The 23474-nt window shown below is 42.1% G+C and overlaps 1 protein-coding gene across 2 annotated transcripts; it reads left to right on the top strand.

Annotated features, from left to right (window-relative positions):
- The first annotated feature begins 431 nt into the window (after positions 1-431).
- On the top strand, positions 432-23304 carry LOC118400348 (low-density lipoprotein receptor-related protein 1-like). Of its 2 annotated transcripts, none has more exons than XM_035797074.2 (3): positions 432-1065; positions 21200-21353; positions 21506-23304. In XM_035797074.2, the coding sequence occupies exons 1-3, from the start codon at positions 845-847 to the stop codon at positions 21644-21646; spliced, it is 516 nt and encodes a 171-aa protein (XP_035652967.1). In that variant the 5' UTR covers positions 432-844; the 3' UTR covers positions 21647-23304. The 2 variants fall into 2 exon arrangements, with proteins under 2 accessions (XP_035652967.1, XP_035652968.1); XM_035797075.2 differs by having other exon boundaries at positions 444-1065; positions 21200-21344.
- The last annotated feature ends 170 nt before the right edge of the window (positions 23305-23474 follow it).

The following is a 23474-nucleotide window of genomic DNA, read 5'->3' as shown; positions in this document are numbered from 1 at the left end:
ACAACACAATGCCACAGATGTCTCAAGTATTTATGTCTGTAATAAAGCCCCATTGTGGGGAGAATGGCTGGGCCTGGCTCCCAAGTGAGTGGGCCTCCCTTGGCTGCACCCCTACCCATGTGAAATGTGAAATCCTTAGATTAGGGCCTAATTAATGTATTTGAATTGAATGATTTCCCCTGTATTTCAGGGGATTCTGCGGAAAAACTTGGCATCTGGAACAGCTTTTGGATGAGGAGTTGATTATGCCACTAGCATTTTAATGAAAACATATTATATCCATTTGAGACATCTAAAAATCGATGCCACAATGATGAACATACACTCATCGCCCTCTAGTTTGATTCGTGGAAATTGTCACCGAAAAGTATTTGGCCAATGGTCGCCTAGCACGCTGAATGCTCGTGGACAGAGATGTGTCCCAGCCATTGGTATACCGACGTCACAAACATCAGCCCGTTGATCAGCCCGGGATGAGGCTCACTCGCGACTCATTCTGTGTTACCACCAGCAACAAAGGTGGTGGTGTTGGGGAACGACAAATTGCTATTACTTGTTTTTCCTGCAGTTGCTGTCAGAACTGTATCGCCGGCTATCACGGAGAACGAAGAAAATGACACCCCCTTATGGTTTGGGCACATAGACGCTGTCTCTCCCTTGCCTTCATGTGCAGCAAAACTAACATAATTCCAACTAGCTAGGTGACATGGTATCCATATATTAAATGAATCCGTAGCATTCCAGGGGCTTGAGAAGCCTTTGCTTTAGCTCTGAGATAATACGCCGTTTTTATTCTCGTTGCGGGTACAAAGCCCTTGCAGCTCCGTTGCGCATCAGAAAGCGCATGTCAGAAGAGCATCGCAAGAGCACCGCAACATTTCGTGGACTGCCTGCGAACTCCCGCTTGATGGGACTTAAAAGCTGTGGTGTACGAGTTTTATTTCGTTTGAAATATTCCAAACAAGATAATGTTGCGCGCCGCAGCAAACACGCTGGTGCTTGGGTTGCTTTTTTTTGGATTCTTGCACAGTTTGGAAGTAATCGTTCCAGCCAGAGCCATCGACGGTAAGCAGCACTGGTTTGCAAGTATCACCTTAACTAATTGTCTTTTACGCGCCTGTCCTTACTGGCTTTTCTTGAACCACTTTCAGAAAATACCGTTTGAATCGCTTAGGCAGAAATGATCTCAAATAGCCTTATGTTTTTGCCGGGTACATTGCTACATGGAATACACATTTGCGCTCAAGTGGTTAGGCTGTGGCAATTTAGTTGATCAATCAACACAGACACGCTGTGGAGGTGTGACGTGAGCAGCAAGGAAAGTTACTTATTTGTGTAGGCTACCAGTCATTGGAATGAACATCTGTTATCAATTGCCACAACGTTGAATAATCGAGTTATTTTGTTGCGAATGTTACATTGTGATATTCCTCACAGAAAACGATGCGATACATTGTCACACCTGCATTCATGTAGCTCTTTGGTTACAGACAAAATGTAATCGGTCATTAAGTAGACATTCATTTTGACATAGGACATGAAGATGAGGGTTGAGGCTGCTATGTTGTAACTGCCTAATTAGTACTGCATTGGTTGTCGTTAAATCGGCTACTTCTCGTGAAATACCTGTAGTCTACCAGTTTTCTTTACTTGATTTCATATAGCCTGTTGTGTAATTCTTTAAACGGCAAGGCCTGCTTATTTCATGAGCTTGCTCAGTTTATTTTCATCAGAAACACCAACGCAGCTGCTTTCCTAAAGAAAGCGTTCAGGCTTAAAGCCTCTGTATTCCAAGTCACAACTCCTCACCCTGTCTCTTTTTAGTCAATGCAACATGCTAATGAGGGTGATAAGCATGAGGCCTTCTGGAAGGCTAACCAACTTTAAAACAATATATAAGCTGAAGGAGTTTGCAATTGCCCGACTCTGAGTGGCTCCAGAGGAGCCTTCTGTGCTGTTTTATACATTAAAGCGACACCCAACCTTTAGTTGGTGATGGATAATAAATTGACCATACTGAGGATATAGGTCTACATAACTCTTCAAATCATGCTTTTCTCTTCATGAAGCCTTTGCCCCATCCTTGTTCAGATACTGTATTGAAGACCAAGGTCCTGAACCATCAACACCCTGTGTTTAATTGGACCCCAAATTCACTTTCTTCTCAAGGGAAATCTCATCTAATAGTCTGAAATCGTCCATTGAGAGCTGTTAATTTGGGGGCGCTACTTCCTGCAGCTATGGACCTTGACACAGAAAAATGTCATGTCATGCTGTTTTTTACCCTGTTTGTAAAACATAGTAGGCAGCACTTGGGCTGTGTCTCCTATGTCAGTGATGTACTGTAGTCACCTGCCTTGGCCAATGGGCTGTGTTACAGGGAGCCCTGTTAAGAAAATGGACATTCAATTGAAGCCCCAATTTGGGGCATTTCTTCACTGCAGAGGTGTTAAATTTACATCACAAGCTTGTTGACATCCCAGAGCCAAAAGGGGTTTGAAAGGGAAGGGGATGAGAGACCATATGAAACAGAGGGCCATTCCCCCTCACCCCACCCCTTCCAGGAACATCTGGATAGAGAAAGGTCATTCATCTGGGAAGTATGTGGAGTGTTGGGGATGGGATGTGTGGGGTGAGCGGGATGGTTACCCCTCACTCACTCACTCCAGATGGAGTTCTCAGTTCTTCTTGGTGTTGACAGTCAAGATGAGGAAGGAGGAATGATTTGCATAGACTGATGAGAGGAGCCATGAATGTGAAAATCTCAATACTTAATGTTGACTGTACTGGGCAAAGGAGAGTTCTGCAGTCTCCCATTCTTGCCTCAACTCTCTTTCTCCACTCCCTAGTCCTGCCTCTCTGCTCTAATACCATGCTCTTGTCCAAGTTGACTCAATGCACTCAACCCTCAGTTAACATGGTGCTCCATTTATACAGCTGCCTGGCTATTTAACTAAGTCAGCCAGGTTAGGCACACTAGCTCAGGACTTGTATTGCAGCATGCCAGCCACCTAGGGGGACTGGAATAGGGTGGGCCTGGTGCTCGTGGGATGTGGGACATATTCATTTTATTGAATAAACTTTCATACACATGTGGCACCACTTACAAGGGATGGGTGACATCACCCCATAATGGAAATAACTATCAGGATTACGGTATAAAGCATATGAGCACACCTATTATACTGAACAAAAATAAATGCGACATGCAACAATTTTACTGAGTTAGAGTTAATATGGAAAACAAATACAAATAATTCATGATTCATAATCTGTGAATGTCACATGACTGGGAATACAGATGAGCATCTGTTGGCCATAGATATCATAAAAAAAGGTAGGGGTGTGGATCAGAACCAGTCAGTATCTGGTGTGACCATTTGCTTCATGCAGCGAGACCCATCTCCTTCACATAAAGTTGATCAGGCTGTTGATTGTGGCCTGTGTAATGTTGTCCCACTCTTCAATAGCTGTGCGAATTTGCTGGATGTGAAGGTCATGAAAAAAGTGGGACATTTTCAGCTTCCAGGAATTGTGTACAGATCCTTGCGACATTGGACCGTGCATTATCATGCTGAAACATGAGGTGATGGCAGCAGATGAAGTGCACGACAATGCGTCTCAGGATCTTGTCACGGTATGTCAAATCAAATGTTATTAGTCACATGCCGAATACAACCGGTGTCGACCTTAGTGAAATCCTTACTTAAATCCTTACCCCTAACCAACAATGCATTTTTTTTTTTAAATACGGAAGAATAAGAAATAAAAGTAACAAGTAATTAAAGAGCAGCAGTAAAGTAACCATAGCGAGACTATATACAGGGGGATCCCTGACTGAGTCAGGGATACCGGACAGTGTCAGTGTTTTCGGGGGCAACGGTTAGTTGAGGTATTTTGTACATGTAGGTAGGGTTATTCAAGCGACTATGCATAAATGATAACAGAGTAGCAATGTGATTTACTGGGCCATTCACACTACCCTCTGTATTGTCTTGCGGACGGAGGCTGAGCAGTTTCCATACCAGGCAGTGATGCAACCAGTCAGGATGGTGCAGCTGTAGAACCTTTTGAGGATCTGAGGACCCACAAATCTTTTCAGTCTCCTGAGGGTGAATAGATTTTTGTTGTGGTATGCTTGGACCATGTTGGTGATGTGGACACCAAGGAACTTGAAGCTCTCAAACTGCTCCACTGCAGCCCCGTCGATGAGAATGGGGGCATACTTGGTCCTACTTTTCCTGTAGTCCACAATCATCTCCTTTATTTTGATCACGTTGAGGGAGAGGCTGCTGCCTTGGCACCACATGGCCAAGTCTCTGACCTCCCTATAGGCTGTCTCGTCGTTATCGGTGATCAGGCCTACCAAAGTTGCGTGATCGGCAAACTTAATGAAGGTTTTGGAGTCGTGCATTGCCGTGCAGTCATGATTGTACAAGAGTGGACTGAGCACGCACCGCGAGGGTCCCCTGTGAGGAGGATGTTGTTACCTACACTTACCACCTGGGGGTGGCCCGTCAGGAAGTCCAGGATCCAGTTGGAGAGGGAGGTGTTTAGTCCCAGGGTCCTTAGCTTATTGGTGAGGTCTGAGGGCACTATGGTGTTGAACACTGAGCTTGTAGTCAATGAATAGCATTCTCACATAGGTGTTCCTTTTGTCCAGGTGAGAAAGGGCATTGTGGAGTGCAATAGAGATGGCATCATCTGTCGATCTGTTGGGGCGGTATGCAAATTGGAGTGGGTCTACGGTTTCTGTGATAATGGTGTTGATCTGAGCCATGACCAGCCTTTCAAAGCATTTCATGGCTACAGGCGTGAGCGCTATGGGTTGGTTGTCATTTAGGCAGGTTACCTTAGTGTTCTTGTGCACAGGCACTATGGTGGTCAGCTTAAAACATGTTGGTATTACAGACTCGGAGAGGTTGAAAATGTCAGTGAAGACACTTGCTAGTTGGTCAGCGCATGCTCACATTACACTCCCTGGTAATCCGCCTGGCTCTGCGGCCTTGTGAATGTTGACCTGTTTAAAGGTCTTACTCACATCGGCTGTGGAGAGCATGATCACACAGTTGTCCGGAATAGCTGACGCGCTCATGCATCTTTCATTGTTATTTGCCTCAAAGCAAGCATGAAGTAGTTTAGCTCGTCTGCTAGGCTCGTGTCACTGGGCAGCTCTCGGCTGTGCTTCCCTTTGTAGTCTGTAATGGTTTGCAAGCCCTGCCACATCTGACGAGAGTCAGAGCCGGTCTAGTATGAATCGATCTTAGTTCTGTATCGACACTTTGCCTGTTTGATGGTTCATCGGAGGGCATAGCGGGATTTCTTATAAGCTTCCAGGTTAGAGTCCTGGTTTTTGAAAGCCGCAACTCTAGCCTTTAGCTCAGTGCAGATGTTGCCTGTAATCTATGACTTCTGGTTGGGATATGTACTAGAGGTCGACCAATTTATGATTTTTCGACGCCGATGCCGATACCGATTTTACATTTTTTTTATGTATATTTAAAAGGTATTTTTAATGCATAATTAAAAATAAAATAAAATGTATATATATATACACACACACACACAGTGGGGCAAAAAAGTATTTAGTCAGCCACCAATTGTGCAAGTTCTCCCACTTAAGATGAGGCCTGCAATTTTCATCATAGGTACACTTCAACTATGACAGATAACATGAGAAAAAATATCCAGAAAATCACATTGTAGGATTTTTAATGAATTTATTTGCAAATTATGGTGGAAAATAAGTATTTGGTCAATAACAAAAGTTTATCTCAATACTTTATATACCCTTTGTAGGCAATGACAGAGGTCAAACGTTTTCTGTAAGTCTTCACAAGGTTTTCACACTGTTGCTGGTATTTTGGCCTGTTCCTCCATGCAGATCTCCTCTAGAGCAGTGATGTTTTGGGGCTGTTGCTGGGCAACACAGACCTTCAACTCCCTCCACAGATTGTCTATGGGATTGAGATCTGGAGACTGGCTAGGCCACTCCAGGACCTTGAAATGCTTCTTACGAAGCCACTCCTTCATTGCCCGGGCGGTGTGTTTGGGATCATTGTCATGCTGAAAGACCCAGCCACGTTTCATCTTCAATGCCCTTGCTGATGGAAGGAGCTTGTCACTCAAAATCTCACGATACATGGTCCCATTCATTCTTTCCTTCACATGAATCAGTTGTTCCTGGTCCCTTTGCAGAAAAACAGCCCCAAAGCATGATGTTTCCACCCCCATGCTTCACAGTAGGTATGGTGTTCTTTGGATGCAACTCGGCATTCTTTTTCCTCCAAACACGACGAGTTGAGTTTTTACCAAAAAGTTATATTTTGGTTTCATCTGACCATATGACATTCTCCCAATCTTCTTCTGGATCATCCAAATGCTCTCTAGCAAACTTCAGATGGGCTTGGACATGTACTGGCTTAAGCAGGGGGACACGTCTGGCACTGCAGGATTTGAGTCCCTGGCGGCGTAGTGTGTTACTGATGGTAGGCTTTGTTACTTTGGTCCCAGCTCTCTGCAGGTCATTCACTAGGTCCCCCTGTGTGGGTTCTGGGATTTTTGCTCACCATTCTTGTGATCGTTTTGACCCCACGGGGTGAGATCTTGCGTGGAGCCCCAGATCGAGGGAGATTATCAGTGGTCTTGTATGTCTTCCATTTCCTAATAATTGCTCCAACAGTTGATTTCTTCAAACCAAGCTGCTTACCTATTGCAGATTCAGTCTTCCCAGCCTGGTGCAAGTCTACAATTTTGTTTCTGGTGTTCTTTGACAGCTCTTTGGTCTTGGCCATAGTGGAGTTTGGAGTGTGACTGTTTGAGGTTGTGGACAGGTGTCTTTTATACTGATAACAAGTTAAAACAGGTGCCATTAATACAGGTAACGAGTGGAGGACAGAGGAGCCTCTTCAAGAAGTTACAGGTCTGTGAGAGCCAGAAATCTTGCTTGTTTGTAGGTGACCAAATACTTATTTTCCACCATAATTTGCAATTAAATAAATAAAAAATCCTACTATGTGATTTTCTGGATTTTGTTTTGTCTGTCTTAGTTGAAGTGTACTACCTATGATGAAAATTACAGGCCTCATCTTTTTAAGTGGGAGAACTTGCACAATTGGTGGCTGACTAAATACTTTTTGCCCCACTGTGTATGTGTGTGTGTGTATGTATATATGTATGTGTATATGTATGTGTGTGTATATATATGTAAAATATAATTTAATTTATTTAGATTTTTTATTATTTATTTGGGGCGGCAGCGTAGCCTAGTGGTTAGAGCGTTGGACTAGTAACCGGAAGGTTGCGAGTTCAAACCCCCGAGCTGACAAGGTACAAATCTGTCGTTCTGCCCCTGAACAGGCAGTTAACCCACTGTTCCCAGGCCGTCATTGAAAATAAGAATATGTTCTTAACTGACTTGCCTGGTTAAATAAAGGTAAAATTAAAAAAAAAAAAAAAAAATTATTTGAAAAAATGTTTGATTTTAAATTAATTATTTTAATTAATTAATTTGTAATAATGACAATTACAAGAATACTGAATGAACACCTATTTTAACTTAATATAATCATCAATCAAATCAATTTAGCCTCAAATAAATAATGAAACATGTTCAATTTGGTTTAAATAATGCAAAAACAAAGTGTTGGAGAAGAAAGTGAAAGTGAAATATGTGCCATGTAAGAAAGCTAACGTTTAAGTTCCTTGCTCAGAACATGAGAACATATGAAAGCTGGTGGTTCCTTTTAACGTGAGTCTTCAATATTCCCAGGTAAGTAGTTTTAGGTTGAGGTTATTATAGGACTATTTCTCTCTACCACTTGTATTTCATATACCTTTGACTATTGGATGTTCTTATAGGAACTTTAGTATTGCCAGTAAGAGTATAGCTTCCATCCCTCTCCTCGCCCTTACCTGGGCTCGAACCAGGAACACATCGACAACAGCCGACCTCGAAGCATTGGTACCCATCACAATTCCAGTGGGTCAGAAGTTTACATACACTAAGTTGACTGTGCCTTTAAACCACTTGGAAAATTCCAGAAAATTATTTCATGGCTTTAGAAGTTTTTGTTTGGCTAATTGACATCATTCGAGTCAATTGGAGGTGTACCTGTGGATGTATTTCAAGGCCGACCTTCAAACTCAGTGCCTCTTTGCTAGACATCATGGGAAAATCAAAAGAAATCAGCCAAGACCTCATAAAAATAATTGTAGACAAGTCTGGTTCATCCTTGGGAGCAATTTCCAAACCCCTGAAGGTACCACGTTCATCTGTGCAAACAATAGTACGCAAGTATAAACAACTTGGGACCACACAGCCGTCATACTGCTCAGGAAGGAGACGCGTACTGTCTCCTAGAGATTAGTTAACGTACTTTGGTGTGAAAATCAATCCCAGAACAACAGCAAAGGACCTTGTGAAGATGCTGGAGGAAATAGGTACAAAAGTATCTGTATCCACAGTAAAACGAGTCCTATATCAACATAACCTGAAAGGCCGCTCAGCAAGGAAGAAGCCACTGCTCCAACACCGTCATAAAAAGCCAGACTACGGTTTGCAACTGCACACGAGGACAAAGATTGTACTTCTTGGAGAAATGTCCTGTGGTCTGATGAAACAAAAATAGAACTATTTGGCCATAATGACCATCGTTACATTTTGAGGAAGAAGGGGGAGGCTTGCAAGCCGAAGAACAACATCCCAACCGTGAAGCATGGGGGTGGCAGCATCGTGTTGTGGGGGTGCTTTGCTGGAGGAGTGACTGGTGCACTTCACAAAATAGATGGCATCATAGGGAAGGAAAATTATGTGGATATATTGAAGCAACATCTCAAGACATCAGTCAGGAAGTTGAAGCTTGGTCGGTGGGTCTTCCAAATAGACAATGACCCAAGCATACTACTAAAGTTGTGGCAAAATGGCTTAAGTACAACAAAGACAAGGTATTGGAGTTGCCATCACGAAGTCCTGACCTCAATCCTATAGAACATTTGTGGGCAGAACTGGAAAAGTGTGTGTGCGCAAGGAGGCCTACAACCCTGGCTCAGTTACACCAGCCCTGTCTGGAGGAATGGGCCAGAATTCACCCACTTAATGTGGGAAGCTTGTGGATGGCTACCCAAAATGTTTGACCCAAGTTAAACAATTTAAAGGCAATGCTAACAAATACTAATATAGTGTTTGTAAACCTCTCACCCACTGGGAAATGTCAGAATAATATCATTCATCATTTCACATTCTTAAAATAAAGTGGTGATCTAACTGACCTAAAATTGGGCATTTTTAGTTGGATTAAATGTCAGGAATTGTGAAACTGAGTTTAAATGTATTTGGCTAAGGTGTATGTAAACTTCCGACTTCAACTGTGTGTGTGTGATATTTTATTTTTTTATATTCCCAGCAGGCTCTAATGGATGATTCTGACCATATGGTTAATGAGGAGTTTTTAGTAATGCAAATAGCCACGGTCTTGAATGACCACTGAGGCTGAAAACCATTGATATATATACCAATTGTTATCTCCTACTGTTGTGCATATGATGCTAGCCAAAAACGTGTGATTTATCAAATAATTCAATGTGTATGTACATTCTAAATTCCATTTGTAATTATTTTAGAGTAGTTTCTACGCACTATTTGATGAAAAGGCACCTGGAGATGGTCAGAATGCCAGCAGTACAAATTTCGCATCCTTAACACAATACCAATGAATGCACAACATACTGCTCAGACCTACTGCTGACAATGTTGCAACTTAGGCCCTACATCACTACAACAAGAATTCCAGCACTTGAAATGATCCACCACCTCTCACTGGTAGGCAACTGAGTGCTTGTGCAATTCATGTATTGCATGCTGAGCTGTCAGTCTTGGGTAAGGGCTATGCAATTTGCCAGGCCATTGCTCGGGCCTGGACAGAAGTGATGGTAATGCTTCCTATAGATCAGAAACCATAGCTTGGACATTTAGTCATCTACCATGCTGGAGGGCGAGCCTGAGAAAGGGAATGTGTGAATTGGCGACAGATGGGGTGTTGAAGTGAAGAAGCCCATATTTTAAAAATGAATAAATAAATGTTTATTTAACTAGGCAAGTTGGTTTAGAACAAATTCTTATTTTCAATGACTGCCTACCAAAAGGCCTCTTGCGTGGACGGGGGCCTGGGATTTAAAAAATAATAATAAATACAATATAAATACAAGACGCAACACACATCACAATAAGAAAGACAACCACTACATAGAGACCTAAGACAACAACATAGCAAGGCAGCAACACATGACAACAGCACAAAACACGGTACAATTATTATTGGGCACAGTCAACAGCACAAAGGTCAAGAAGGTAGAGACAAAAATACATCACACAAAGCAGCCACAACTGTCAGTAAGAGTGTCCATGATTGAGTCTTTGAATGAAGAGATTGAGAACTGTCCGGTTTGAGTATTTTTTTGCAGCTCGTTCCAGTCGCTAGCTGCAGTGAACTAAAAAGACGACGAACAGAGGGATGTGTGTGCTTTGGGGACAGTTAACAGAATGTGACTGGCAGAATGGTTGTTGTTTGTGGAGGATGAGGGCTGCAGTAGATATCTCATATAGGGGGGAGTGAGGCCTAAGAGGGTTTTATAAATAAGCATCAATCAGTGGGTCTTGCGACGGGTATACAGAGATGACCAGCTTACAAAGGAGTATAGAGTGCAGTGATGTGTCCTATAAGGAACATTGGTGGCAAATCTGATGTCCGAATAGTGAAGAACATCTAGCCGCTCGAGTGCACCCTTACCTGCCAATATATAAATTACATCTCCGTCATCTAGCATGGGTAGGATGGTCATCTGAATCAGGGTTAGTTTGGCAGCTGGGGTGAAAGAGGAGATTTAACTTTAGCCTGCAGCTTTGATATGTGCTGAGAGAAGGACAGTGTACCATCTAGCCATACTCCCAAGTTCTTGTATGAGGTGACTACCTCAAGCTCTAAACCCTCAGAGGTAGTAATAACATCTGGGAAGAGGATCTTTCTTCTTACCAAACCACATTACCTTTGTTTTGGAGGTGTTCAGAACAAGGTTAAGGGTAGAGAAAGCTTGGTGGACACTAAGCAACCTTTGTTGTAGAGCCTTTAACACAAACTCCGGGAAGGGGCCAGCTGAGAATAAAACTATCTGCATATAAATGGATGAGAGCGCTTCCTATTGCCTGAGCTATGTTGTTGATGTAAATTGAGAAGAACGTGGGGCCTTGTATTGAGCCTTTGGGTACTCCCTTGTTGACAGGCAGTGGCTTAGACAGTGGATGTTCTGACTTTATACACTGCAGTCTTTGAGAGGTAGTTAGCAAACCATGTCAAAGACCCCTCAGAGACACCAATACTCCTTAGCCGGACCACAAGAATGGAATGGTCTACCGTATAAGAAGCTTTAGCCAAGTCAATAAGTCAAATTGAGCTTCATCTGGTTGCAGTCACAAGAGTTCCTGTTACACAATAAATGTTTGTTTTTGTTCAATAAAGTTCCTCCCAAAAACTCTTTCTTCAGTAATCCACTGGCTCAATGGTGGTCGCAACATGCAGACAAATAAATCCTAATAGTACCGGTAAAGTTTGTCAAACGATGTTTATAATTAATCCTCAGGTTTTCTATTGTCTAAATAATCTATAATAGTTCAACCTGACAATAGCGTCTTCAATAGAAAGGAAAAACAATGAACGGCGCTCAATCGGTCACACGTGCAAAGGAGCTCTGCTTCATTCTGCATGTCACTTACAATATGGTCTCATTCTTCCTCATTATTCAGAAAACAAGCCTGAAACAATGTCTAAAAACTGTTGACATCTAGTGGAAGCCATAGGAACTGCAATCTGGGTCCTAACCCAACACATACTGTATAGGCAGACAGTTAAGCTACACACATCAAAAATATCCCACTTCCTGGATGGATGTTCCTCAGGTTTTTGCCTGCCATATCAGTTCTGCTATACTCAGACATTATTTTAACAGTTTTGGAAACTTTAGAGTTTTCCATCCAAATCTACTAATTATATGCCTGAGCGTATATGCCTGAGTAACAGGCAGTTTACTTTGGGCACGTTTGTCATCCAGATGTCAAAATACTGCCCCCAAGCCATAACAAGTATTAAAGAAGAAAGGGTCTAAACCATCTGACCCAGATGTTTGTTTGGGGTCAAGTTTAAGGAGCTCCTTTAGCACCTCAGACTCAATGACTTTCTCCAGGGAGAAACTTGGTAGTGGGGCAGGGGAAGAAGAGGGAGAAGCATCGGAGATAGTCTCATTAGAAGGGGTGGGAGATGAGGAAATGTTGGACGGGCAGGAGGCATGGCCGAGTCAAATAGGAATTCTGACTTCATGAAGTGGTGATTTTAAAGAGCTCAGCCATGTGCTTCTTGTCAGTAACAACCACATTGTAAGGGACATGGGCAGCTGTGAGGAGGGAGGGTTTATTCTCCAGGTCTTTAACCGTTTTCCTAAACTTCTTGGGGTTAAACCCACAGACAGAGAGCTGCTCCTTAAAGTAACTAACTCTGGCCTTCCGAATAGCTTGAGTGCACTTATTTCTCATTTGCCTGCAAGAGAGCCAGTCTGCCTGAGTATGTGTGTGCCGAGCATTTCGCCAAATGCAATTCCTGAGGTGGAGTAACTCTGCAAGATCACTGTCGAACCACGGGCAAACCTGTTTTTTAATTCTCATTTTCTTTGGGGCCATGTTTTGTTAACAATACCACTGAAAATATCAAAAAAGAAGGTCCAAGCATCTTCGACAGAGGTAATCAAGCTGATTCTTTACCATTTGAGGCCAGTTCATGAAGGAAGGCTTGCTCATTAAAGTTTTTTAGCAAGCTGCGTTGACAGATCAGGACAGGTCACCTTTGGAAGATCTGTCTTGCCGAAAAAGGTTATAACCATTCTGGTTATAACCTTTTAACATCAGTATTCAAAATACTTTTTTAACCACGTATCAGTAATGACCAACACATCTGGATTAGAGGTCGACCGATTCATCGGAATGGCCGATTTTTAATTAGGGACGATTTTCAAGTTTCCTGTCACGTTCTTTCAAAATCGAACCCAGAAGCAGACCAGGACAAGGAGAGTAGGAAGAAGGTGAGTATTTATTTACAAGTGAATGTGAATGGGTAGATATATCCAGGTGGCGTAGCGGACAGCGGTGGTGAGTTGATGGGAGTAAATAGGTGGATCCAATGGGGTAGCGGAATCCTCCGACGACCAGGCGGGAATGGGGTAAATGATCCGGGTGAGTAACTGAAGACAGAACAAACGGAGGTAAGTTTAAGGCAAGCAATATGTAAAAACCAACAAAACAAATTCTATCCAACTTGAGGCTGATACTATGGCACAACATACTGTTCATGGCTAACGATCCGGCAGGGAATGGATGTCAGGTCAGAGCTTTTGAAGGGGAGAGGTGATGATCAGGACAGGTGTGCAGATTACTGATGGGATACAGGTGCGGGTGAACATCGATCTCCCAACAAGCTAATTCGCCCAGCAAACCAGACAGGGTGCGTTCCAGGACACTGGAAACACACTCCAGGACAGAAACACAGGCAAACACAGACTCAGGAAGCGGGATTCGTGACATTTCCATAACAATTGTAAATCTGTATTTTTGGGCGCCGATTTCCGATAATTTTACAATTTTTATTTGAGTTGTATATGCCTTTTTATTTAACTAGGCAAGTCAGTTAAGAACACATTCTTATTTTCAATGACTGCCTAGGAACTATGAGTCAACTGCCTTGTTCAGGGGCAGAACAACAGATTTTCACCTTGTCAGCTCAGGGGTTGCAATCTTACAACCGCACAGTTAACCATTGCACTCCAAGAGTAGCCTGCCTGTTACGCGAATGCAGTAGAAGCCAAGGTAAATTGCTAGCTAGCATTAAACTTATCTTATAAAACACAATCAATCATAATCACAAGTTATAATACTAATCCAGTTTAGCAGGCAATATTAACCAGGTGATACTGTAATTTCTCTTGTGTTCATTGCACGCAGAGTCAAGGTATATGCAACAGTTTGGGCAGCCTGGCGAACTAATTTGCCAGAATTGTATGTAATTATGACTTGTGCAATGTAACAAGAATATTTAGACTTGGGGATGCCACCCGTTAGATAAAATACCGAATGGTTCCGTATTTCACTGAAAGAATAAACGTCTTGTTTTCGAAATGAGTTTCCATATTCGATCATATTAATGACCAAAGGCTCGTATTTCTGTGTGTTATTATGTTATAATTAAGTCTGATTTGATAGAGCAGTCGGACTGAGCAGCAGCAGGCCCGTTATCATTCATTCAAACAGCACTTTCGCGCGTTTTGCCAGCAGCTCTTCGCAAGCACAGCGCTGTTTATGACTTCAAGCCTATCAGCCTAATGGCTGGTGTAACCAATGTAAAATGGCTAGCTAGTTAGCTGGGTGTGCGCTAATACTGTTTCAAACGTCACTCGCTTTTAGATTTTGGAGTAGTTATTCCCCTTATTCCCCGCGGCTTTTGTGGAGCAATGGTAACTATGCTTTCTAGTGTGGCTGTTGTCTATGTGTTCCTGGTTCGAGCCCAGGTAGGGGCGAGGAGGGTGACGGAAGCTATACTGTTACTGGCAATACTATAGTGCCTATAAGTACATCCAATAGTCAAAGGTATATGAAATACAAATGATAGAGAAATAGTCTTATAAATACTATATTAACTACAACCTAAAACCTCTTACCTTGGAATATTGAAGTCTCATGTTAAAAGGAACCACCAACTTTTATAGGTTCTCATGTTCTGAGCAAGGAACTTAAACGTTAGCTTTTTACATGGCACATATTTTACATGGCACACATTTTACATGGCACACATTTTTACATGGCACATTACTTTCTTCTTCAACACTTTGTTTTTGCATTATTTAAACCAAATTGAACATGTTTCATTATTTATTTGAGGCTACATTTATTTTATTTATTGACACTTTCAATTGATCTATTTTAGGTAATACTCTTCTAGTGTTAACGTGCAGAAATCAGCGACGCAGATATCAACATGTCAAAATTGGGGCTAGCAACAGTCGGTGGCCCAGGGGATACATGCACCTTTCCAGATATCATCAACAGTAATACAATCAAGCCACGGCGTAGTACAGGGAGAGTTCATAGGACAGGGACAGCTCTGCAGTGCTGATTTATGACATCTCAATGTGCATCAGATGGCAACAAGATCATATTGTACAGCAATTTCATCAGGTAACAAAGTTTGTAGTCAAAGTATGCTGGAGTCATGTGCATTTTGCTATTTGCCTCAAGAACATTTTAAAAATATATAACGACTTGAGGCTAGCCATTGAAAGTTCAGAGTCACTCGCCCCAACAGTGCGCGTGTGCTGGAGGCGAGCGAAAGCTCGGGAGAGGGGGGAGTGTTGTGAAGGTACCGTTACCAGACAGGGGGAGACAGGCCAGGGCAGACAGTGAACAGATCGCCAGGTGGAATCGAGTAGGTGTCACACCCACTTGAGAGAAACTTTTATTTCTGGAGGCAGATTTCTTGTAGAAAATGCCGGTGAATGGTCTTTGAACAGCAGGAGGGGGCTTCAAAGACTCCTGACACTTGTTGGGCCCAAAGGCCTTTTACTTCACACCTTAGTGCTAATTGAATTTGTAATGTGGCCTGTCCTTGCAAGCATGGGAGCCTTAACTCAGCATTGTCCCCATAAAGTACAATATATAATTGGAATGTACTTTATTTTACATTTTTCTTGGCTTTCAAAATGGCATCAGACCAAACACTACTCACTCAGTTCCAGGTTGGAATGGTGTTTGGAGTTTTGATCTGGAGCGAAGGCCATGCTGTGGAGGGTAGCATCCTGCATATGTACCTGCCAAAAAATCTATCTCCAAATCTATCCTTTTGTAAAAAAAAAAAACATGTTGAAAAATGTGAGATCACATTAAGCTGTATCTCTCTGAGGGGGGCATATCTACATCTATGTTTTTTTTCCTTGTGCATTTTGCTATTTTATCTAGTTCTGCTGCTTATCTGTCTGGGAGCAAGAGTGGGAAGAATAGGTGGAGGGAGGGAGAATGTAAATGGCTTTTTCTCAATTGCATACTCCACGTCCTATCTATCTGCTCTTTCTCAAACCAATTGGAGGAGAAGGTCAGAGGGGAGGAACCTCTTTCGTTCTCATCCAATGTGTTTTGAGAAGGGGGAGAGGGAGGACATGACAAGTATGCAATTGAGAAAATAGTCACCACTAGCCAGCCTCCGCCCAGTACCCTGCAATTGCAACATCCGTGGATCTGTTGGGGTGGTATGCAAATTGTAGTAGGTCTATGGTGTCTGTTAAGGTGGAGATGGTATGATCCTTAACTACGCCTTGACAAATGCTAGGTTCAAACAGGACAGACCTCAATAACAAAGAGCAAGCAGATTTGATCTAATTTAGGTCTACATGGGAAATGTTGGAGATCAGTCTCATGGCTAAAAACATTTCCCAGCTGCCCCTGGGTCGGTGTGATCTCGAAATGTCATATTTAAGAGATTATGTTCATGATATCTTTTAGAGGCCAGATTGTGGATTTAGGTTGTATGTCGGTGAGAGTGTGTGACTGGCAGAGGAAGCTCATTTTAGATATAAAGGCTGTTACCATTGTGGAGCTGTGAAAAAGCTATTCACACATCCAAACCATCCTCCTAAGGCCTGGAGATGGAGGGAGGGAAAGAAAAATAGAGAAAGAAAGAGTAGGTGTTGGAGTGATTTTGATCGATAAATGTCTCTGATTTAAAAAGGAGCAGATACAAAGGATTTGTTTTGGCAGGGCAGAGATGTGAGTGACTTCTCCTGTGAGCAGTGACGTCATCTCATAAAGCCATTGCCCTTCTCACCCCCTATGAACCCCTAGATGTTTTGATTTAGTCCTGTACTTATCCGTTTTGTTCAACATTTTGTGTGTAAAACTAGGGGCAATCAGTGTTTGGTTCATTTGTATTGTATTTTACTGAGGAGTAGATCTAACTGTCCACCCCATAACAATCTTCTTAATACACTTAGCTTCTCTAGCCTCCCTTTCCAGATCTCAAGTGTAACAAACTGTCAGCCTTTCTGGAATTTAAAAGCTATTTATTCTTGAGTGACTATTATTCTCTGTTGTGGTTTTCAGCTATTCCTAGGAAAAATGGACACCATTGGTTTAATGGCGCAATGATTTGGTATGAAGTTTTGGTCAAACTTTATTTGGCTAGCCAATCTGTAGTATGAACATGGGTAGAGCATCTATCTGTTGATAAGCAACTGCTTGCTTATGTTACTGTTAAGAGTTAGGGTTAGTAGATAGTTAGAGCCTCTACACTTTTTATAAATATAGCGTCAGTTACTTTACTAAAATGTAAACTTTCATACTTCTAGACCTCTACCTCCGGATTTAGAGCACGACACGCCTGCCTGAATGTTTCCCCCCTTGAAGCAGGGCAGTGTAAACCCTTTTCTTGTTGAGTCAACACTCCTACAGTATAAATGGTAATAGCAGAGCAAAGTTTTTTTGAAACTGCTGAAATATATAGACATTTTCCTAATTTTATGCTTTTTTTGTAGTTTTTACGTGAAATTGCAGTAACATCCTGTAACATTTTGTACAGAGGTCTGTCAAAGTGACCATTGGGTTCTTGGTCACCTCCCTGACCAAGGCCTTTCTCCCCGGATTGCTCAGTTTGGCCGGGTGGCCAGCTCTAGGAAGACTCTTGGTGGTTCCAAACTTCTTCCATTTAAAAAAAATGGAGGCCACGGTGTCTTGGGGACCTTCAATACTGCAGAAATGTATCCTTCCCCAGATCTGTGCCTAAACACAATACTTCTCAAAGCTCTATGGACAATTCCTTCGACCTCATGGCTTGGGTTTTGCTCTGACATGCACTGTCAACTTTGGGACCTTATATAGACAGTTGTGTGCCTTTCCAAATCATGTCCAATCAATTGAATTTACCACAGGTGGACTCCATGATTTGGAAAGGCACACAACTGTCTATATAAGGTCCCAAAGTTGACAGTGGTCACTTTGACAGACCTCTCCAAAGTTCCTCTGTGGCGATGAGAACCTTCCAGAAGGACAACCATCTCTGCAGCACTCCACCAATCAGGCCTTTATGGTAGAGTGGGCAGACAAAAGCCACTCCTCAGTAAAAGGCACATGACAGCCTGCTTGGAGAAATACGATTCTCTGGTCTGATGAAACCAAGATTTGGCCTGAATGCCAAGCGTCACATCTGGAGGATACCTGGCACCACTTTCAGCGGCAGGGCCTGGCAGACTCGCCAGGATCGAGGGGAAAGATGAACGAAGCAAAATGCAGAGAGATCCTTGATGATAACCTGTTCCAGAACACCCAGACTGGGGCGAAGTTTCACCTTCCAACAGAACATGACCCGAAGCACACAGAGAAGACAATGCAGGAGTGGCTTTGGGACAAGTCCCTGAATGTCCTTGAGTGGTCCAGCCAGAGCCCGTTCTTGAACCCAATCGAACATCACCTATGAGACCTGAAAATAGCTGTGCAACTTTGCTCCCCATCCAACCTGAAAGAGTGGATCTGCAGAGAAGAATGGGAGAAACTCTCCAAATACAGGTGTACCAAGCTTGTAGCATCATATCCAAAAAGACTCAAGGCTGTAATTGCTGCTGTAGGTACCTCCAAAGTACTGAGTAAAGGGTCTGAATACTAATGTAAATGTCATATTTCTGTTTTCTTTTGTGAACGTGATCAAATATAGTTTATAGTCACATTTTGGTTGGCTAATTACTGTTCATAGCTTAGGCTATAGAAACATGACATTACATTTTCCCTGGCCCAGATGGGCTCAGAGTGCATAAGCTTCTCTATGCTACCTGCAGCTGTAGTAGGCTACAGTGTTATTTAAATGTTTTTTTTTAACATTATGTATTGCAATAATCATCATGAATATTAAGGCTATATGCAATACATGTTACACACAGACACTCAACCATGTAAATTGGCAGTTATTATTTATTTGGACATCATGCATTATAGTCTTACTCTTATACAGACATCGTACACACACTCACTAAATCACATCCAATATCATACACATCAACGTACTCAGATTTACTACACACATAATATCTTATCTCAATTTTCTAACATCTGCGGCATTGTCTCACAGGCAAACAGGCAAGGGAATAAAACAAATATTTCTAGAACCTATTTCTTGAATTCTAAATATCAGACATTTGAAAGGTCTTAATTTGACCGTCATAATATCTTTGATGGCAGTAACTTTACAAGCACTGAATTATGGTAAATTTAGACTGAGTATAGTGAGGGGTAAAATAAGTATAGCTAATTATAATTGTAAAGGTTTAGCAGATTATAAAAAAAGAACTGTCTTTACTTGGCTAAAAGAAAATGAATTACAACATACTGTTTACAGGAAACTCACTCTACAGTCGTGGCCAAAAGTTTTGAGAATAACAAATATTAATTTTCAAAGTCTGCTGCCTCAGTTTGTATGATGGCAATTTGCATATACTCCAGAATGTTATGAAGAGTGATCAGATTAATTGCAATTAATTGGAAAGTCCCTTGCCAAGAAAATTAACTGAATCCCCAAAAAACATTTCCACTGAATTTCAGCCCTGCCACAAAAGGACCAGTTGACACCATGTCAGTGATTCTCTTGTTAACACAGGTGGGAGTGTTGACGACGAGGCTGGAGAGCACTCTGTCACGCTGATTGAGTTCGAATAACAGACTGGAAGCTTAAAAAGGAGGGTGGTGCTTGGAATCATTGTTCTTACTCTGTCAAACATGGTTACCTGCAAGGAAACACGTGCCGTCATCATTGCTTTGCATAAAAAGCGATTATTCTGTGTCGCTCTGAATGGGAGTCTGTTGGATGACTGGTATGTAGTTGTTGCGTGGCCCCACTGCAAGTATATCTTCTCATGACTCTCAAACCCGCATGCGGGAGCGTAACCATAGCCTCAAACTAATTAGCATAACGCAGCGGACATAAATCTTCCTATTCATGAAAATCACAAATTAAATATATTGAGACACAGCTTAGCCTTTTGGTAATCACACTGTCATCTCAGATTTTCAAAATATGCTTTACAGCCAACGCTAGACAAGCATTTGTGTACGTTTATCATGGCATAATGCTATGGCTAGGCTCTGCTACCAGCAGGCAACATTTTCACGGAAATAAGAAAAGCAATCAAATTAAATAATTTACCTTTGAAGAACTTTGGATGTTTTCACTCAGGAGACTCCCAGTTAGATAGCAAATGTTCCTGTCTTCTGTTCCTCAGGTCTGGCAGGCCGGGCAAGTCCTTCTCCAGACCCTCGCGGTAACGGTTGCCACGTTACGCTTTCCATCCTCTCTCACTCAACATGGCATCCCATCTCTCTCTTCATCATTCTCTTTTGCTGTGCAGTGTATAGTCCTGTGGTCAATGTCGTTCTCTGTTGTGCCTAAGGGGTCACGACCCTCTCGTTCAGCTTGCCCCTCCCTCTCCTGATCTAAATACCTGTTCAGGACTGGTCTACCCTCTCCAAAACACCTACTATACTTCTAGGGGTTTAACAGGAATTATCTATTGAAGAGGAATGGATCAGTCTATGGCCCCAGGATGTGTTACATCATGCTGTACTGTATTGGGTTGTGTAGAATGCTACTTTATTTATCATACTGAGAGAGAGGACGCTCTGACTGCGTTGTTCCAAGCCACGATTTGGAAAATGCAACATGAAAAATCCAGCATTTACAATGGTTGATGGTTGATTTGTTACTTCTCTTCATTCTTTAAGTCCATGGTTTGAACCAATATGGTAATGCTCCAAACTGACAACAACGTGGATTTCTGTCCAAGACATCGATAGATTTGACCTTGCTTGTGTCTTTGAAGTAGGCATTCAGTAGTACCACTTACAGGGTGTGTGTGTAATGTTGGCTTACTTGATACTGTTACATACCCCTCTCCAGGACCAGTGTGTCCTGTAGTATATACTAGCTAGGTGAATGCTGGATTTTCTTTCTGGGTTACCGTGACAGTGATGTGAGCCCTGACCCTCGTGACGTGGCCATGTCGCTACCCGCGCTGTGTGGACATACTCAGGACCCGTCCGTGTCTAAGGGATCATGTCCTTTCACCTCTGTATCTGCAGGGCCAAGGGTTTCCAGCACCAGAGGATGACTAACGGGGCCATGAATGTAGAGATAGGAAACCCAGCGTACAAGATCTACGAGGGTGAGCCAGACGACGATGCCGGGGATCTTCTAGACTCTGACTTCACACTGGACCCAGACAAGGTAAACAAGGTATTACAAAGTAATACAAGCAAGCACACAGACACTTGCACCATGTCACACATACCTGCACAAGCAAACAGACACAAATGAGGCAACATACAAACACAGACCTACTACCATGTATTTAGTTGATCTAATGGTCCTCCCTGGTCTCTTCCCAGCCCACCAACTTCACCAACCCAGTGTATGCCACCCTGTACATGGGAGCCCACAACAGCCGCAACTCCCTGGCCAGCACAGATGAGAAGAAGGAGCTTCTGTCACGGGGGGATGAGGAGCCCCTGGTGGACCCGCTAGCATAAACTGTCTATTAGCCTGGGGCGTAACATTCCAAACACACCCCTCTTTTTGCCTTTGAAAGAAAAACAGAAAGAAAATAAACAGAAAAGGCGTGCACACTGTATAAATTGTACAAAAATCAACCTTTTTGTATGTGATTGCAGTATTATATTTTGTCCTTTTACGATTCCTCTGGTCAAAAATGAACAAAAACATTTTATAGAATACATTTTTGCGTGCACAAGGGGAAAAAACTATTAGAAGAAAAACCAATTTGGAGCAATTTGTTTTGTATTAATTGTATAGAGAAAAAAAAACATTGTTCTATTTAATTTTGTTTGTGTTAATTTTGAGCCGGGGAATGGGGAACTCTGTTTTGTAAGTCGGTACCAATGTTGTCTTGATGACAGTTTTGTCTGCAGGGGTGTAAGACAGGAATAATACAGTACGATTTGTGTACAGCACGTGTAAAATGTCAATACCGGATGGCAACTTATTTCCATATTATTTTGTCAGAAAACTATGTTCATGAAATTGTTTTCTTTCTTGCACGGACAATGTTTTATGGTGTATAATACCGTAAGATGTAAGGCAGGTCAATATATGTTTGTTTCTATCCTTAAGGTGTGTAGGGCTCATGTGACGTTAAAATAGCGTAATCAAAGTGTTGTTGAAGCGACTGAGAATGAGTGACTGACTGATTACTGGTGCGATGTGATGATTATGATGAGGTTGAAGATTCCAGGCTTGGGAATGGGTCCATATAGTGGGCTGTGGGTGTGCCCAGTTCCCATGTCACGGCAGGTCAGAGGATGCTAACGATGGGACGGACCAGGTATACTGTGAGAAGATGTGTGACACCTTCGCTGAGAAGGTCACCAATCTGCACCCCTTCAGTGGACTGTGGTGCCAGAGGACAAGTGTCTTAGTTACAGCTGTGTGGATGGACATAGAAAGGAGATGGGATAACTAATGGTCTAAGGTATGTTTGTTTTTCGCAGCATTTCCTCATGTGGTTTATGTAAGGGCTTGCTTGACTGATCTCCTGGCCCTGTCAGATGTCAGTACAGATGAATCCTTCTAACCTGAGAAAATGAGTTTTGTGGTTTAATGGTTTTGTAACAGCTCTCTCTGAAGGGCATTCATTTCTTTATTTTTGACTGTTACGTAGCGTTTCCCTCCACTGTTCTTCCTTTAGCCGTTTCTGATCATCTGTCTTTTTGTACCTTGCTGCTAACACTGCCGTTTCGTTGCCCTGACGTGTCTAAGCTCAGCCACTGTGCTGCTTCTGTCAGGTGATCAAACATATTTTAATGCATGTGAGAAAAGGCAAACAAATGTTCAAGTAACTAGAATAACAAATCCATATTTTGCTTACTTGTCAGCAAGTGTTATTTTTGATTTATGCGGTTGCATTTTATTTAATTTTTTTTAATTGAAAAGGAGATACAAGTACAATCATTTTACTTTAAAGAATATTTTTGCAAAATCATACATGCATTCTTGGATTTAAGTTGTTTTTGATGAGTCCTTTGTTTTATGAGAAATTACACATAGCTTTTATAGTACAAAATGCATGGAGGCTCAAACTTTATTCTGGAAAGAGAATGTTTGTTTTTGGTAAGAGTACTTTCAAGCTAAATAACAGATTGTTATAAATACAATTTTGTTTTCTGTACAGTTTTTAATCAACTGGATTTGTGTTTTTTTAGTGCCTTTTATGTTGTCATTTTATTTCAAGTTCGATGTTACATCGTTTGGTCACTTCTGTGGTTGTGTTTTCATATCTAGCTGGACTGGACTAGAGTTTGCATATTGTGGAGGATACAACAATTAATACCAAATTCACTA

This window comes from Oncorhynchus keta, chromosome 21 (assembly GCF_023373465.1).
Source record: "Oncorhynchus keta strain PuntledgeMale-10-30-2019 chromosome 21, Oket_V2, whole genome shotgun sequence".
NCBI classification, from domain to species: Eukaryota; Metazoa; Chordata; class Actinopteri; order Salmoniformes; family Salmonidae; genus Oncorhynchus; species Oncorhynchus keta.
The sequence above is the reverse complement of the archived record's forward strand: the minus strand, read 5'-3'. Positions and strand labels throughout refer to the sequence as shown.

What these genes read in the sequence shown, in the direction of transcription:
- LOC118400348 (XM_035797074.2), top strand. Translation starts at nt 845, where the DNA reads ATGTCAGAAGAGCATCGCAAGAGCACCGCAACATTTCGTGGACTGCCT. An exon ending in TCCAGCCAGAGCCATCGACG is followed by an intron (nt 1,066 to 21,199) that starts GTAAGCAGCACT and finishes CTGTATCTGCAG; the next exon opens with GGCCAAGGGTTTCCAGCACC. An exon ending in ACCCAGACAAGGTAAACAAG is followed by an intron (nt 21,354 to 21,505) that starts GTATTACAAAGT and finishes GTCTCTTCCCAG; the next exon opens with CCCACCAACTTCACCAACCC.